The sequence below is a fragment of the Gossypium arboreum genome, chromosome 5, assembly GCF_025698485.1.
Source record: "Gossypium arboreum isolate Shixiya-1 chromosome 5, ASM2569848v2, whole genome shotgun sequence".
Taxonomy (NCBI): Eukaryota; Viridiplantae; Streptophyta; class Magnoliopsida; order Malvales; family Malvaceae; genus Gossypium; species Gossypium arboreum.
The window spans coordinates 18840442-18858221 of NC_069074.1; the positions used below are offsets into that span (position 1 = coordinate 18840442).

General features: G+C 35.5%; 2 protein-coding genes, 1 long non-coding RNA gene and 1 pseudogene across 3 annotated transcripts; 2 read left to right on the plus strand and 2 right to left on the minus strand.

Annotated features, from left to right (window-relative positions):
* Window positions 1-305: 305 nt before the first annotated feature.
* Window positions 306-6896, plus strand: LOC108452062 (aspartic proteinase nepenthesin-1-like; annotated as a pseudogene).
* LOC108452705 (peamaclein-like) lies at window positions 6626-7734 on the minus strand. Its single transcript, XM_017750504.2, has 2 exons — window positions 7501-7734; window positions 6626-7395 (listed from the first exon to the last, which is right to left on the minus strand). Exons 1-2 carry the CDS (start codon window positions 7580-7582, stop codon window positions 7211-7213), a joined length of 267 nt encoding a protein of 88 aa, XP_017605993.1. The 5' UTR covers window positions 7583-7734; the 3' UTR covers window positions 6626-7210.
* A 3457-nt stretch (window positions 7735-11191) lies between these two features.
* LOC128292990 (uncharacterized) lies at window positions 11192-12169 on the minus strand. The gene is made up of 2 exons (XR_008282999.1): window positions 12083-12169; window positions 11192-11356 (listed from the first exon to the last, which is right to left on the minus strand). It is a non-coding gene; the product is annotated as an uncharacterized LOC128292990 (long non-coding RNA).
* A 2310-nt stretch (window positions 12170-14479) lies between these two features.
* LOC108453067 (3-oxo-Delta(4,5)-steroid 5-beta-reductase-like) lies at window positions 14480-16293 on the plus strand. Its single transcript, XM_017750966.2, has 2 exons — window positions 14480-14783; window positions 14880-16293. The coding sequence occupies exons 1-2, from the start codon at window positions 14745-14747 to the stop codon at window positions 16014-16016; spliced, it is 1176 nt and encodes a 391-aa protein (XP_017606455.1). The 5' UTR covers window positions 14480-14744; the 3' UTR covers window positions 16017-16293.
* The last annotated feature ends 1487 nt before the right edge of the window (window positions 16294-17780 follow it).

Genomic DNA, 17780 nt, shown 5'->3' on the forward strand with positions numbered 1-17780 from the left:
TTAATTATTTAATTATTGTTGGCCGAACAGCCAAACCGATCAAATTGATTGAATTGAGAACTAATGATCTAACCTATTCAACCAATGGTTCGCTTATTTAAAGACTCAATATGACACATTGAGATCATACTGCATCATCACTTAAAAATTTATATAAGTGATGATATGGCACGATCTCAGAGTGCTACATCATTAAGTTTTTATATTTTTCAAGTTTAGGGATCAAAGATGACCTAGTTATCAAGTTCAAGTGCCAAAGAGAAAAAATTATATATATATGTACCAAAATGAACTTAGTTACCAAATTTAGGAGCTAAAAATTATATTATCCCCTAATATTATTTACCCCAGGATAACGGTCGTCCGTTAGATTCACCGCGTACTTTGATTGAAACGCCTTCAACGAGGTTTCCCATGATTGGCCGGCCGGTAGTCCACAATGCTGGTTGAATTAAAAAAACACACACAGAATTTATCCGTTTCTGTTTCCTCTGTATTTGTTTAAGGAGGAGTGTTCGTAAGCGTGTCGTTTGTCTGTCTGCATTGCAATGGTCTGTTGTCATTGACCTTAATTTGGAGCCAAAGTGAGGCGCCATGGCTGGAACCTGGTTTCACCTAACTTCTTCCTTTCTGATCGTCTATTACGTAATCGGGTTCCTGATCTCCACCGTCGTTGCCGAAAATCATCAACGACCGCCGACGGTCCTTCCGCTAAGTCTATCATCACGCAATCACTCCCTGCATCGGCACGTGGACAATCTACGCCGTCGTCTCTTCCAATCGAAGCTCTCCGGTTCCACTCCAAATGCTCGCTTGAGGCTCTACGACGATCTCCTATCGAACGGGTCTCTCAACTATTAAAAAAAGTTTATTCTTTTCCTTTTTGGATTTTTTGAAATATTGAAGAAATTTGCTTCTCAATTTCTTGTAATTTCCAGTTACCATACGGCTCGGCTATGGATAGGATCGCCGCCTCAGGAATTCGCTCTTATCGTGGACACCGGAAGTACTGTAACTTATGTTCCTTGCTCCAGTTGCTCACATTGCGGCAACCATCAGGTTAGGTTTCGTCTTCTCCAGCTCGCACAGTTCGGCTTACCCCGTTGTTAATTGTAATTAATTAATTTGAAAATTGATACCTTTTTAAAAAAAATGAGTTTCAGATTTTTAACTTTGATTAAATCAAAATTACTGAGTTATTAGCTTAATAGAACTTTAACGATCTAAACTGGTGATTTTGAGTCTTAATCTTAAATTTTTATCACTATTATGAGAGTGAGTTGTCTAGGGCAATAGAGTAACAATCTCGGTCTAATTTTTTCATTTCTAGTTCTGTCAGTTAGAAATTAAACGAACTGGTAGTTCTCTGAGAATTTTTATCTCTTGTTAGAATCCAGGATTCAAGGTTCCAACCAGAGATGTCTAGCACTTATCAACCTGTAAAATGCAATCCAAGTTGTAACTGTGATGATGAGCAAAAACAATGCACTTATCATAGACGGTATGCTGAAATGAGTTCCAGCAGTGGGGTGCTTGGGGAGGATCTTGTTTCTTTTGGGAATGAAAGTGAACTATGCCTCAGCGTGCTGTGTTCGGCTGCGAAAATGTGGAAATAGGTGACCTTTATAACCAACGAGCTGATGGTATAATGGGTTTGGGTCGTGGGCGGCTTAGTATCATGGATCAACTTGTAGATAAGGGTTTTATTGGTGATTCATTTTCTTTGTGTTATGGAGGGATGGATGTTGATGGGGGTGCGATGGTTCTCGGAAAAATCACTCCTCCTCCTGATATGGTCTTCTCCCATTCTGACCCTTTCCGCAGGTATTCTTGTCTTGCAGGATCATATTTGTTGGATGCTTTTTTAGCAAAAATGCATCCAATTCTTCTTACATATTCACTATAGTTTTTGAATGTCAACAGCCCTTACTACAACATTGAGATGAAGGAAATTCATGTTGCTGGAAAGCGATTGGAGTTACCAGATGGGGCCTTTGATGGAAGGCATGGAACAGTTTTGGACAGTGGAACAACATACGCTTACTTTCGACGAGATGCTTTTGCTGCATTTAGGGATGCTGTAAGATCTAACTGTTGAGTTTCATGCTCTGTTTAATTTGATCACTACTCAAGTTCACTCCCTATTCTATGATTAATAATATATACGTTGTTAACTGAAGCTTAGAAAAAAATTTAATTTTGGTTGTGTAATTTAAAGATCATGTACTTTTATTTCTTTTACATTCGCGGTAGTCGATAAATGACTGTTCATTTTGTCATTTATTGTAATGTATGCTACATTGAGAAGAGTGACTTGGAAAATTATTGCATGTATATAACAAGGCAACCGTGCAGGGAGCTGAGTACAGATGCATATTAGTATATCTGGGTTACTACTTTCATAGCACTTTGAGGTGCTGCTTCTTAAATATTGTTAGTCTATATTCATCCAATTTTGGAACTTGTCATTTCTCTTCAGAAGTTTGAAGCATTTCTATTCCTCATGGTTATTATCCTTTTAAGCAGACATGTAATGCATTTTCATAATTATTGTTAGGAAAATAGTAATAGCTTTTTGTCAAGGAAAAATAAAGTACTAATAAAGCATAAATTGGCTAATTTCAATATCATTTGTCATGAAATTAGCATGTTCTATAACTATTTGGGGTTGATTTCTTTAGTCTACAGTCTAGACACTTGGGATTTATATTCATTGAACTGTTGCTTGTTCTGTTCCTCAATCTTAAAAACTATGGCTGCTTCCATGATTAGTCTCTTTCATCAGAAATTACTTAATTTTGGTGTTGTTCTGTATGTGAGTTGAACTACTGTCAGTTACTTCATAATTGTCATCAATTGTTTAAATTCAATCTTTATTAACATAAATATCATTATCGACATATATGCAAGCTAATCTTCAGACCTGTTCTTCATGGTTTTTTTGCTGTTTAAATGCAGATCCTTAGTGCAGTTCATTTTCTCAAAAGGATCCCTGGTCCTGACCCTAATTATAACGATATCTGTTTTACTGGTGCTGGAAGGTGCTGCTGATAACTTTTTCCACTTTATATGAAATGCTGTCATTGTCTTGAATCCATCTTAATGGTTTCTGTGGGAATGTGATACAGGGATGTCTCACAACTACCAAAAATTTTCCCACTGGTTGAGATGGTATTTAACAATGGAAAGAAGTTATTGCTGTCTCCAGAAAACTACCTGTTCAGGGTAATTGATCCTCCCCCCAACTTTGCATGCTTAATGAGCAAAACGAGTACCTGGTTGGTGGAAAGCTAAATTTAAGTTCAAACTATTTTCTGTGCTAGTTTTTCAAAGTTCAAACTACTATCTGATATTTATCTCTTTTCTCTTGGTCTCTTGCTGGCATGCTTTGTAGCATTCAAAAGCTAGTGGTGCATATTGCTTGGGAATTTTCCCAAATTCAGAACCGACAACTCTTTTAGGAGGTATGTTGTGCAACTATAACGTAGTGTGTGATATAGTTTTGGAGATGTATACCAAAAATATAAAATTCTTGTCGTACAATTAGGCTTGCCTGGGCCCATATTCTCAAGTCCAACTTAACATGTTTGTTTGCATGACTGCAGTAATAATCTGTTCAATTTTTGTTTGTTTGAGGCAGGAATTGTCGTCCAGAACACCCTAGTTACTTAGGATAGGGGTAATGACAGGATAGGGTTTTTAAAAACTAATTGTTCTGAACTATGGAGGAGAGTTCAGTTCTCTGGTGCTCCTGCACCAACTCCTTTAGTCTCCCCAAGCAAGGATACTCAAATGGAAATTCCTTCTGTACTATCCCCAAGGGGGTTACCATCAAATGTTCTTGCAGGTGCATGGCCTATTACTTGCTTCCTCACCATGTTTTCCACATGTTCATTGGTTTATGAATTGATGTATCATGATTGCAATTTAAGTAAACATACGTCCTTATATATAGGTTAGTAGGTAAATTATTTTCTCATGAAGGCCTATTATTGTTAGGATGGCCTAATTCCATTTCACATCATTTGTGGTATAATCTTGTTTACTCCATAACCGTCTTTTTCTGCTAGCATTAGGGGGTTGCTGATTGCTTTAAACTTAATAGTGTTTGCATCAATGGGTGCTTATTTCTTTGTAAACTGTACATTTTCTCTGATGATATTCTCCCCAAACATGGTAATCAGGTTCATTTCATGTTGGATTTATAACATTTGATATGTCAATTAGCACCACTGATTCAAACTTGAAGTCCATCCTCAAGGAGCTTACAGAATTAATTTCGGAGGAACTGGAAGTCGATAATTCACAGGTATGGCTGAATTACCTCGACTTTAACCAAGTTTTTGAGGCCTTGTGTGAATTTGATTTGAGGTTGCGCTCTGGGCTGCTTTTGAAATATTTTAGTTATTGATTCACTCTTTTAGGAAGAACCGCCTATCTGGTTATTGGAGCATCTGTATTGATGTCATATATTTGGAATTACTAGTAGAATTTTATGGTTTTCCCAAAACATGTAGCATGTAGATTTAACTAGAGGTATCTACCTGCCAGGTGACCTATTAGCCACCCAAAATTTGGTTGAGGTGGCCTAGATAAAAAAGCTAGGCCTAATAAAGGTTCCAGCTGGGGCCAGTGAAGATTTCATTCTAGGCCTGAACCTTAAATCTTACGCATAAAGCTCACCTTAAGCCTAACTCAAGTCTGGCCATGGAATCAGTAGTATTTAAATTAAACATGGGGATTTATCATGCTTCCCTTAAATGTGATCTTCTTAATCTCTTTTCTGGGTAGTGGGCATGGCCATATAGTGACCACTGGTTGCGTTTAGCTTCAAGCATAAACTCCCGTAGTTTTGAAATTTAGGTTTGTCCATCAGTAACTAGTATCTCTTATTGCGCTTTGTGTTTGCCAATTATGAATTAGCCTTTACCTGGTTCTCCTGTAATTATGCCATTGGTTTGATTTTTCAGGTTTGCTTGCTTAATGTCACTTCACAAGAGAAATATTACCTTGTTAGATGGGGCATTTTTCCTGCTGAACCTGCTAATTATATCTCTAATACCATTGCAAGGGTATTTCAACTACTGTGATACCAATATTTTGCATATGCAACTTAAACTTTTCCATCTATTTAACCCAGTGTTTATCTGAAGCTTTTTTTTTCCTTTCTATTTGCAGAGCATCATCCTGCGCTTAAGGGATCATAGAATACAGTTACCTGAGAGATTTGGAAATTATAAGTTGATGGAATGGAATGCCGAACCTCAAAGGAAGTTGTATGCTCTCTTTTCTCATTACTAGTCTATTATTCCTTTTATGCTACTAGTGTGGATTCAATTGTCTACTATTATTGTGACAAATAAATCTTTGGAGCATTTTGGATCATGAAGGAGCCGAGAAGTCTTGCCCGCTTATTGCAACTGAAAATTATTAGTAATATTTGGATCAGGCAGTTGTTTTCTTTCCGGCACTTAAAGGCCAAATATGGTCTACTTTTGGTTTATTTAAGGCGTACTTAAATTGAGTGGAGAAGTAGAAGGCTGAAAGAGGAGAATAGAAGAGTAGAAAGAAAATTATTTTTAGTCTGCTTGGTAGGAAGGAAATGTGAGGAAACAAAATAGGAGAGTGGTCATTTTCCTTCTTAATGCACAAAAAAAAAAAAAAGAAAAAGAAGATAATTCCATTTTGGAAAGATAAGAACAGAGAAAATGAGAAAGACTGAAGTTAAGTGTGCACTTTACAAGATTAAGCATCTTTTAAAATTTTCGTTTCTTTCTTTCATTTTTCAACCTACCAAGTAATGGAGGGATAGAAAATTATATTTTCTATATTTCTACTTTTCTCCTTGATTTTTTTTTTTTTTTTCATCTTTTCAATTTTGTTTCCTCTCACCAAGCAAAGCCTTAGAATCACATGCTCACATGTATTTAGAGTGTACATGGTTACCTACTTCTGTTAGTTAAAAAGTAAAAACTGATTGAAATACACAAATAAAAACGCAATACAAGAGTTGTGGGATGGTGCTGGTGGAGATAGGCTATCAGATTAGCTTATTTTTGCATCCCAGGATTGATGTGATAATAGGAGGGTAGGGTTGGGAGGGACATATGATGCAGCAACAGGCCCCTTGGTTTGGGTGGCCTTTTTTCTTTCTTGTGCCAGTACGCATGACCATGTGCACTGTACAAAATTATGAAATTTTCCGATACTGATTTATAGGGTCTTAACAATCATGTCCATGTATATTCAAGTTGCTCGACCTGTGTCCAATGGAGTTACATTAAAACTAGGAATTCTTATAGAATTTTAGAGAAGTAGAGCCTCAGCTTTCTTTTTTTGGGTTGATCAGCGGTACAGTCTTTCCTTGAGTGTATATATTGTTTCTTTTCCCATTTTCTTGAACTAGGTTAGCTTAAAAAATTAACAGTGGGTTCTCACTCGGGCTTTGCAGGACATCGTGGCAACATCGCTTTCTGATAATGTTAGTTGGATCCGTTACAACTCTGATTCTTAGTTTATCAGCTATTGGCATATGGTTGGTCCACCGGCAACGACAACGACAACAAACAGCTTATGAGCCTGTTGGTGCTTCTATACCAGAAAGATATCTTCAGCCTCTTCAATCTTAAATATTTATCTGGGAATAGTTTTCTTGTATACTATATTATTATCCTGCATACCATACATGCTTTTGAAGCTCTCAAAACAACAATGATGGTGCTTCCAAGCCAGACCAGTACTACTCGATAAACTACTACCCAGTGCCTCTGTTGTAAATAATAGTTTATCATCCATTTTTATTAGAAAAAAGGAAACAAAAAGGAAATCTCTTTGATTTCCTGAGATCAAGTTATACGATACTTGATCCAGAAGGAAATTGCAAACTTGATTGAAGATATTGTGAGCTTATACATCGTCATTAACTACAAACAAGCCAGCAGCACCAGTAAAAGTGTTCGAACTCCCATTTAAAGTTAAACTATCAATTTTCAATTTAGTGATCACATTAGAAAATTCAACAAATGAAGCAACTTAACCCAGAAACTATGGAAGACACCATTTATTCATTTAAAACCCTTAATTATATTAGCTTAATAGAAACCTTTAATGGGTCCTCGTCCAAGAAGACTCTTTAAGACGTACAGCCCCCACAAAAGCTAAAATTCGCCTTCTACAACAGTTAAGCAATAGCATGTATTTAAGACCGTATTTAAGGGCACTTAGGCAAGCCCTTGTAGTTCTTCATGTCCCTGTAGCAATAGCATTCGTGCTTGTTCTCGTAGTTCCCTGATGGAACACAACTGCATTTCTGACAGCAAATGTTACAGTACTTGAAGCACCTCTCTTTAAAATCTGCCTTTGCGCACCTTGCCTTGCACTTGTACGCACAGAAACCTGCCATACATGAAACCACAAATCATTCATCCATTACCAGTACAATGTATGGATTTACAGGTTTTTTATTTTTTCTTCTTTCCCGTTAGCTTTATTTACGTATACCTGAACCAGCCATCGACTCCTCAAAGAGAAAGGAGCTGAGAACAAGAGAAACCAGCAGGAATGTCACCAAAACGAGCTTCATTTCTTTTACAAACAGGGTTTTGTTTACAGTAGCAAATAAGGCCCGGGAATTTAAAAAAAGAAAGAAAAAAAGAACGTATAATGCTAGTGTACTGTTTTCATACGAGAGTTGGTAATGTAGATGGAGCCCCCTGGAGGGGCTTGTTTATATAGCCAGGAGCTAACACTGGTAGGTAACAAGTAAGAAAATTGTTTTGGGTTCGATTAGCGTGACTCGTATTGGTTTATGGCTTTAGCTGCACTGCCTCTGCTGCAATAAAAACTATACTGTTGAGCAACATCAATACCAACCATATCGCATGCAATTATGGCTTTAAATCTACTTTTACAAATTAATTTGTTCTGTGATTTAATCTTCTTGGTAAACATGTGTTTTGATTCTTATAGTCATCTGGTGGAGCTTACATTTGCCTTTGCACAGTTGTGAAATGTTTACTTGAAGCTTCACTTTCTTTCCTCTTCTTGTTATAAGTAAATGACAACCAACTAGGAAAGGTAAACCAATTTAAAGGTTTTTTTTTTTTTTTATAAACTATACGATATTTAAGGCTATTTGAAGTTCACAATAAGCAGATCTTAAACCTTAAAATTTTATGTTTGTTGATGTCTTCTGAATCACTTAGTGGAGAAAAATGTTTACCTATGAATATGTTTATTCATCTATATCTTTAAAATTATTTATCAATAAATATTGCATTAAATTTAGAGATAATTTTCAAAATATATGAACTCGGGGACTCAAAATTTCTATAAATTAAAGGCATTAAAATTTTTATTTCTATGATATTTCTTATTGTTTAAGTCAACTAAAGGTATTATCAAAATTAAAATGCAACTATCAACAAGTATTACTATAGTGTTAAGACACATTAAATTTATAGGGAAAGAATTCAAGTTTGACTGCATGTGACACATTATTTGCAATTTTATGTGAGAGTTCTGCAATACTGATAAACACCAACAAGTTGTTAACATATAGATAAATACTCAATCCTTTGTATTTCTATGCAAGTTATGAAATGTCTTCTTTTTTTTTTAAAACTTAAGAATAATCACAATAAAACTCATTTAAATGGGGTGCGAGCTTCAAAGAAGTCGTTTCCATCAAAGACTAGAGAAGTTACGTGCCCCAAATAGCAACACCGGGGACTGGTTGGATAATATACCAGTAAAAGCTTGGACTCAGTCATATGATTAAGGGCGACATTACGGTCATATGACAACCACGTCATCTTCAGTTCGGAACCAACTAAATCAAACGACTAGAGAATCCTGCCAAGCAACTCTTCGCAGACAGTAGGGATAATAGGTGTACTTGTCCCGGTCACTGGAACCCATCTACGGGAAGTTCAAGCTAGAGTGCAACATCTTGAAGTGTAATTATACACTCCCTGCATGGTAAATGAAACCAACTAGCATTAAACAAACCTTGACAACACCCCCATTTAATGCGCCTTCTTGATTTTAAAACACGATCATATCCCTGCCTAATTTTGAGGATATTAAAGAACATATCTGCAAATTTAAATCAACATTATTATTAGCAATAACATCTTTATATTATATAAAAAAAATTACTTTACCGTTTGAATTATAGGTAAAGATGTGTGATTCACAATTGTTCGAGAAATTGATGATGAGGATGCCATTTTTACGATTTGCATAAATTCAACATAATTGGTAAATCTAAATTAACACAAAAATTCAACTATATTTAATATTTTTAATATGTTTACAATATAAATGATCTGTCGTAATTTAATATATCAAATTAAGCTCTTCAAAACATTTAATGTGTTTATTCTCAAGCAATTAACGAGGTTTTTTATACTTTCCCTTAGTTTTTAGTTTTCAGTATTAATAATTGTTTCTATTTGGTTTTACTCATTTTGAGGCTCAAATTGACAAAATGGTGTCATTAGGAGACGATGACAACCTTGAGAAGAACTACATTTTATGTACGTGTCACGACACTGATGTTAGGATGTCGCAACACTGAACCTCCATTGCTTTAATGATGCAAGACTTTAACAAGAAATCAACCTGGAGCAGACTTTTGAGAGTGTCGCAACACTAAGGCTGTTATATCGCAACACCAAATCTCCAAGGTCGTGATATTGTTAATGGTTGTTGAAGTGAAAAAGCCATGACCATTGTCGAGGATGTCACAATACCAGCCAGTCAATGTTGCGACATAAAGAACCCCCAGAGCCAAGAGTGTGTCACTGTCGAGGGTGTCGCAACACTGAAACTTAGATGTCGCGACACCGCTGCTTGACATGGTGAAAAATACTCCAAGGGTAATCTTTGTCCAACACCAACAAAAATCAACCTATTACTTCAAAGGCAATTATGCCAATATTAGGGTTGAAATTTTATCTCTTAAATATGTTTTGGCTATCAACTTAAAGAGTCACCTTTGAATCATATTTTTAGTTTAGTAGTTAGTTTCTTCTCCATTTCTAGGTTTTGATTCTTTACTTTTCTGAGCTTAGTGGTTGTAGTGATAGTTTTACCAGTTTTTAATGTGGCTTTTCTCCCTTTGCAATTAGATACTCAAACTTTTCTTTGTATTTCGATTTCTCTTCAGAACTTTCATTATATTTCAGCTTTGTCCACTTTTAAAAGTGTAAAAAATCCTAACTTTAGTTGTGCTTTCTTCTCCATTGTTGTTGCTGTCATTCTTCAAAGAACTCATTAAGAATCCTAAGATTTCTCTAACCTTACTTTTTGATTTATTTAATGAATCATTTGAGCATGTATTTGATTGGTGTTGTTGTGTTGATGATGGCTAGTAACTAAATTTTGTGGTGGTTGGTTGATAGAAATATTGCATGTAACGCCCCATACCCGAGACTATCGCCGGAGTCGAACACGAGGTGTTAACAGACTTAATTCATTACTTAAACAACTCAAACAATTTATTTTTAAAATTTCCAGTCAAGCTAGCAATCTGCGTCACAATCGCTTAAAAATTCATATCTCGAGTTCCAAAACTCGAAATCTAATTCCGTAAATTTTCCCTGAAACTAAACTCATATATCTATATACTAATTTTTTTATAGAATTTTTTGTTGAGCCAATTAGTACAGTTTATTAGTTAAATTCTCCCCTGTTTCAAGGTTCGACTGCTCTGACCTCTGTGTATTTCGAATCAGATATCTCTCTGTACAGAATTTCAATGTCTATGAAGTTTGTTTCTCTTAAAACTAGACTCAATAAGGAATCTGTACATATAAAGAATGTCTTCTAATTGTTTTTGTATAATTTATGATGATTTTTTAAAGTCATAACAGGGGATCCAGAAATCACTCTGGCCCTGTTTCACAAAAATTCAAATATCTCATAAAATATAATTCATATACCTGTTTTGTTCAATCCATATGAAAATAGACTCATTAAGATTAAATTTCATAACTTACTCATCATTTAATTCCATTTCTACCATTTTTAGTGATTTTTCAAAGTTACATCACTGCTGCTGTCAGATTCTGTTTTATGGCAGATTTCACTCTACTAAGGATTTTCATGGACTAAATAGCATTTTAAACATACATAACATCAAATATGACTTAGATTGGCCATTCCAATGGCTAATCATTTACAAACCTTTTTCTTGCCAAACCATAGCCATATCATAAGATCATTTACACAAAGTGAGTATTTTGCCATACATGCCACATTCAAAACACACAAGCCATTTTACCAATTTAGGCCTTCGGATAGTGTGAACGAGTCTTCGACCTATCCCAATTCTCAAGCCGGCTTGTTAAAACTACAATGAATGAAAAGGAGGGAGTAAGCATAAATGCTTAGTAAGTTCATATGCAAATAACAAGTAACATAACCATACAAATATACCAAGCAACCTTAGCATGGTATCACCAAAACATATATCACATTTCTAAACATCATTCATCATCTTACCACATTATCGTTGTTGTATCTATTTTCAACCCGAGGGCTAAGTACATACCTGTCCAAAGTGTCCATTTCACAACACTTACCAAAACGTCACTTGCATCTTAAGTGTTCTTCCATTTCACTAGAAATTTTACCCGTTGAACACATCGGAATATAACTCAGATACATGGATAATTTGCACATAAGTGCCACATATGTAATCAAGCAATCATGTAACCCGCCCCTAAGTGAACTCGGACTCAACTCAACGAGCTCGGGCGTTCGCATCCATAAGTGAACTCAGACTCTCAACGAGTTCGGATGCTCAACCATCCTAGTGACATGTCACTTGTATCCTAATCTATTCCTAAGGTTCAAACGGGATTTTCCTCGAACACATCTCCTTGCCATCTTCCGTAAAATACCGAAACCAATACTCGGTAGCACTTTATATTTAACAAATAATACACATAATTTGCATTTTATTCGAAAATAACCACAAAGCATATATTTCATGATAAAAAATCAGCATATCATATAATTAACATCAATAACTTAAAAATAACAATTATGCTACATTATTTACACATGAACTTACCTCGGCACAAAATTTTTAACAATCGAGCCTATTCCTCGTAAACTTTATTTTTCCCTCGATCACGACTTGAATCTCGTTTCTCTTGATCTATAATACCAAATTAATCTTATTTAATACATACATTCCTTAAAACAGTCCTTAATACGAACTTTGGAAAAATTACTATTTTACCCCTAAACTTTTGCATAATTACACTTTTGCCCCTAGGCTCAGGAATTAAACTTCATCCCTTATTATTATGTTTTATGACATGCTGATCATTTTTCCCTTCTATGGCAACATCAAATTCTCACTCTAACATGTATTTATGACTACTAAATATTTTTACCGATTAAGTCTTTTTACTCGTTTTCACTCAAAACCGAGTAGCACAAGTTGTCTAACAAAATTTAAAACCTCATATTCTGTCATAAAACACCAAAATACACAAATTTCACCTATGGGTATTTTTTCAAATGTGAATCATAGGTTGAATTATTGTTAACATAAGCTAAATCGAGCTACCGTGATTTCAAAAACATAAAAATCATTAAAAACGGGGCTTGAAATCACTTACTATGAAGTTTGAAAGTTGAAGAAACCTTAGCTATGGAGGAGAGCAAAATTCGGCAGAACAATATGGAGAAGATGATCATTTTGGGTTATTTTTCCTATTTTTATTTCATTTAATATCTAAATGAGCAAAATGCCCTTACTACTAAACTTTTCAAAAATTCCATCCATGTTCAATTTTTGTCCATAGACTTAGAAATTGGCCAAATTGCTATTTAAGACCTCCTCATTAATAATCTAAAGCAATTTCATACTAAAAACTTCTAGAATGCAAGTTTTGCGAATTATACGATTTAGTCCCTGATCTCAACTTAAGCACTTTATGCATAGAATTTCATCACGAAATTTTCACACAATCATGCAATCATATCATAAACCTTAAAATAATTATAAAATAATTATTTTTAGGTCAGATTTGTGGTCACGAAACCACTATTCCGATTAGGCCCTAATTCGGGATATTACATTGCATATTTAGTTTTTGGGTTAGGGACTAAATTGTAAAAACCAGACTAAATCGAATAAATTTTAAAACCTAGAATCTACGCCTCTAGGTGAACATGTAGATAGGTGAGATTGAGAGGAAAGCCTATTAAGAACCAATTCCATTGTCACGATTTACCTTGATGAAATCGAGAGATAAACTAAACTAAATCACCTAATTTAGTAAAATAGTGATCGAGAGGTAAAATTGAACTAATTAGGGATTTAAACCCTTTAGATCTCTAATCCAAGAATTAATTAGCAACATGGAAGTCAACCAATCACTTTAGTTCTTTGAATTGATTTTTTGCACACTTTTGATTATTTTGCAATTTAGTCATTTTATGTAGTAGATAGTGTAATTAAACATTGATAATGATTTGTCGTAATAAAATACTTAATGAACAACTAGCTAGACTTGTTGTTTGCATGCATTTTCATTGTTGATCACCTTATCACTCAAATTCTCTTAAGTTCAATCTTTAAAATACTCTGTATTCCATTATAACATAAAAATATTACACCATTATAACATAAAAATATTACACTTGCAGGTAACTGCCATAGTTATAATTGTATTTGTGTTGATTCCATAACCTCAACACACGAATGCCAAAACACGATCAACAAATATATTAATATATAAACAAAATATAATTATTATATAAATAAATTTAAATGATATAAATAAATGAAATTATTAATATATAAATTGTTACAAATTACTATATTCATATATTAGAACTAACAATTTTAATGGATTAAAAACTAACATTTTAATTTTACCTCTCTAAGCTCATAAATAAAACTATTTTTAACATTTTATAAATTAATGAGAAAACGAGAGTGAAAAAGAGTTGAGTAAAATTTTTGGGAGAGATGAGTGAAAATTAAAAATGAGAGTGGAGTGAAAATGGGTAAATAGAAGCTGAGTGTTTTTTTTACCGTTTGAATTCTGATTGGATTGGCGACGTGACGAGACCTTTGTGCAGCAGGAAATCGGTTCACGATAGATCGATTTTCGTCCCTCGGCCGTCGTCGGACTGACGTGACATCTTGCATTGGTTAGGCAAAATGGTTTTCCGTCGTTTTACCGACAAGTTTTTAACCCGTTTGACTGACGAGCACTGATTTTATTTAACTGACCCTTTCTAACTTGATTATGACTATTTTTTTCTTCTTTCCAAAACATATTATCCTAAATAGAAAAAAGTGTGAAATTTAGCTTGTGAAAACCGATTTTCCCTCCCCGGCGCGGTTCTATTTAAGTTATTTTTATTTTGTTTTGTTTTAATTTGATAAAAAGAAAAAAGCAGATAAAGGGACAGAAATGCCCCCCAACTGGAGTCTCCCTAACATCGTTGTGGCTCTTCTCTTCTCACCCTGACCTTGTTGTCGTTCTGTCGCTTTCCTTAAATCACTTCTACTATAAATTGGCTTAAACAGTAATCATGAAAACCCAACTACCAAGAACGATAGACTTTCCAACCCAAATTTCAAATCCCTTGATCCCTTTTTGTCAACCAAGCATCCCACCCGGACTGTTAGTTCGCCGTTTCATCAATTTCCCAACCTTCCCTTTTTGTTTAATTTCCTACCCCAATTTTCGCCACAAATCTAATCCAAAATGAGCTGGTGGTGGGCTGGTGCCATTGGAGCTGCTAAGGCAAGTCTCTTTCCTCTTTTGGCTTGCTGGATTTGTCTTTACCTTTACGAAATTGCTTGTGATTTTGATTTTTTTTCTTTGTTTTAATTTTTGCAGAAGAAATTTGAGGAAGATGAAGCACCGAGAAGCTTCCAGAGCGTTGGCCTGATCATTGGAGCCACCGGCATAGTCGGCAACAGCTTGGCTGAAATCCTCCCGTTATCCGACACCCCCGGTGGCCCATGGAAAGTATACGGGGTGGCTCGTCGGCCCAGACCCAACTGGAACGCCGACCATCCAATCGAGTACATTAAGTGCGACGTATCCGACCCGAATGACACCGACTCGAAGCTCTCTCAACTTACCGACGTCACCCATATCTTCTACGTCAGCTGGACCAACCGAACATCCGAAGCCGATAATTGCGAAATCAACGGTTCCATGCTCCGCAACGTTTTGCGTTCCGTGATCCCAAACGCACCCAATCTCCGCCACATCTGTCTACAAACAGGAGCCAAACATTATCTTGGACCCTTCGAGTTGTTGGGTAAGATCCAACCGCATGATCCGCCTTTCACCGAAGATTTACCGCGGTTGAACGCACCCAATTTTTACTACCATCAAGAAGACATCCTCTTTGAAGAAATCGAGAAGAAAGAAGGATTAACCTGGTCGGTGCACCGACCCGCAATCATATTCGGGTTTTCGCCTTACAGTTTAATGAACCTCGTTGGCAGTCTTTGCGTTTACGCGGCCATTTGCAAATACGAAGGCAAACCGTTACACTTTCCTGGGAGCAAAGCCGCTTGGAACTGTTACTTTGAAGCTTCGGATGCGGATTTGATTGCGGAGCAACATATATGGGCGGCAGTGGATCCGTACGCCAAAAACGAAGCCTTTAATGTGACTAATGGGGATGTTTTCAAGTGGAAGCATTTGTGGAGCGTTTTGGCAGAGCAATTTGGGATAGAAGAATTTGGGTTCGTGGAAGGGGAGAACCGGGGGTTGGAGGAGATGATGAAAGGGAAGGAAGGAGTTTGGGAAGAAATAGTGAAGGAGAACCAGTTGCAGAAGACGAGTTTGCAGGAGGTGGGAAACTGGTGGTTTTTGGATGTGGTGTTTTTGGCTCCGCTGCAGTTGCCGCTGCTCAGTATGAATAAGAGCAAGGAGCATGGATTTTTGGGGTTTAGGAATTCCCGGAATTCATTTGTTACTTGGATTGATAAGACGAAGGCTTACAAGATTGTGCCTTGATCTCATTCAATCTCTTGTTTCAAATTGTTTCCTTGTTTTTTCAGATGAAGAAGAAATTTCTGTTGTTTTACTTCTAAAATAAGTTCGTAGGGTAAGCTATTAATTGGCATTCAACCGTAAGATGTCAGAAACAATTGCTTACCTTCAAAGAGAAGCTTCTGTTGTATTTGTGAAAATGCTGTGTGGTTTTCTTTTCCTTTATTTGTTTATGATGCATTGTTTATTCTATTTTGTAGAATCTTGAATTATACTATTTATTACTTGTTGATTAGACAAAGTCTAGGCAAATTTATTGCGTATCAGTTCAATATCATGGTTAATAGTTTCTGCCTGTGGTAATGCTGTTATATGATTAGCTTCCGTCAAGTGATTATACATTTTATAATCAGCCTTGTTATTTTCCTGGTTTTAGCTTATAGTTTTGAATTACACTTTCAGTTTTAGTCTTAGATTTTTGGAAGCTTACTTTGTTTGATTAGTTGCCTTCACTGTATCTTCGTAGTGGTGCTTGAGATATGACCGTGGGGGATGATGACTACCAGTTATGAAAAGGTTTGCAAGTGGTCCATATGGTAGACATTCCCTAGGCTGATGAGGGGTAAATTCATATTGGCTTTTTAACAGCACAAATGATTCTGAGCTGATACCCACCTTAAAGAACTTGCAGAGTTAATAGGCAGGGAACTATATGGTGGTAACTTGTTCACCCATTTGAGTTACTGTATACTGATAATCTGTTCACCTACCTGTACTTTTCTTATTTAAGTTTGTTTAAGGACCCTCTCTAACTTGACAACAGAGGAGAGGCTGATCCATCCATTTGTTTCCCAAATGGTGTGTTGATTACTTTGTTATTATCTGGTGAACCTTGACAGCTACATTTCGCAATCATATAATTAATTTAGCTGTAAATGAGTTAAAAAGTAGATAAAAGTATCCTCGAAACCTTGATACTAGAATGTAGGTAGGATTTTGTCTTTTATTATATGTTGGATTAAGGAATAAATTGGTCATTTTGTTAACAACTATCTGGTCATTTCATTAGGCACGTCAATTTTTAAAGGTAAAAATTGATAGAATTTCTATCAAAAAATATTAATCTGCTATTTGATATTAAGTATAGGGATTAATTTATCAAATTTAGGACAAAATGTAATATGATTTCTAGCTTTAACTACACTGCCTCTACTGTAACCGAAACCATACTGTTGAACAACATCAATGCCAACCGTATCGCATGCAATTATATATGGCTTTAAATCTACTTTTAAAATTTTATTCAGTAAACATTCATGACATGGCATTTGATTATTATAAACCCATTTGATAAAGCTTAAATTTGCCTTTTTTGCACAATTATGATATGTTCAAGATACGCTCAGAGTTGTGACCAACTTAAAAGGTTTTACAACTACAATATTTAAAGCTATTTAAAGTTCAAAATAAGCACACCCGACACCTTAAATTTATGTTTGTTTCACGTCTTAATAGAGAAAATGTTGAATTATTTTACTCATGAACTTTTAGTGATAATGTTGATGTGGTTCTTCTAACAATGGATGGAGCTTGAAATAATGTTAGGTTTGAAAACTCAAGGTTTGTGCAAAATTAACGTGAGTAAAGAGATCAGCATCCAAATTTATTCTCCCAATTACTTATCCAACTACACAAAGGGCTGCCTAGAGACTGTTCATTCATCCATCATCTTACCATTTATGTTGCTTAATCACCGGTGTTGATGGTGTAATGCCTAAATTCAAAGTT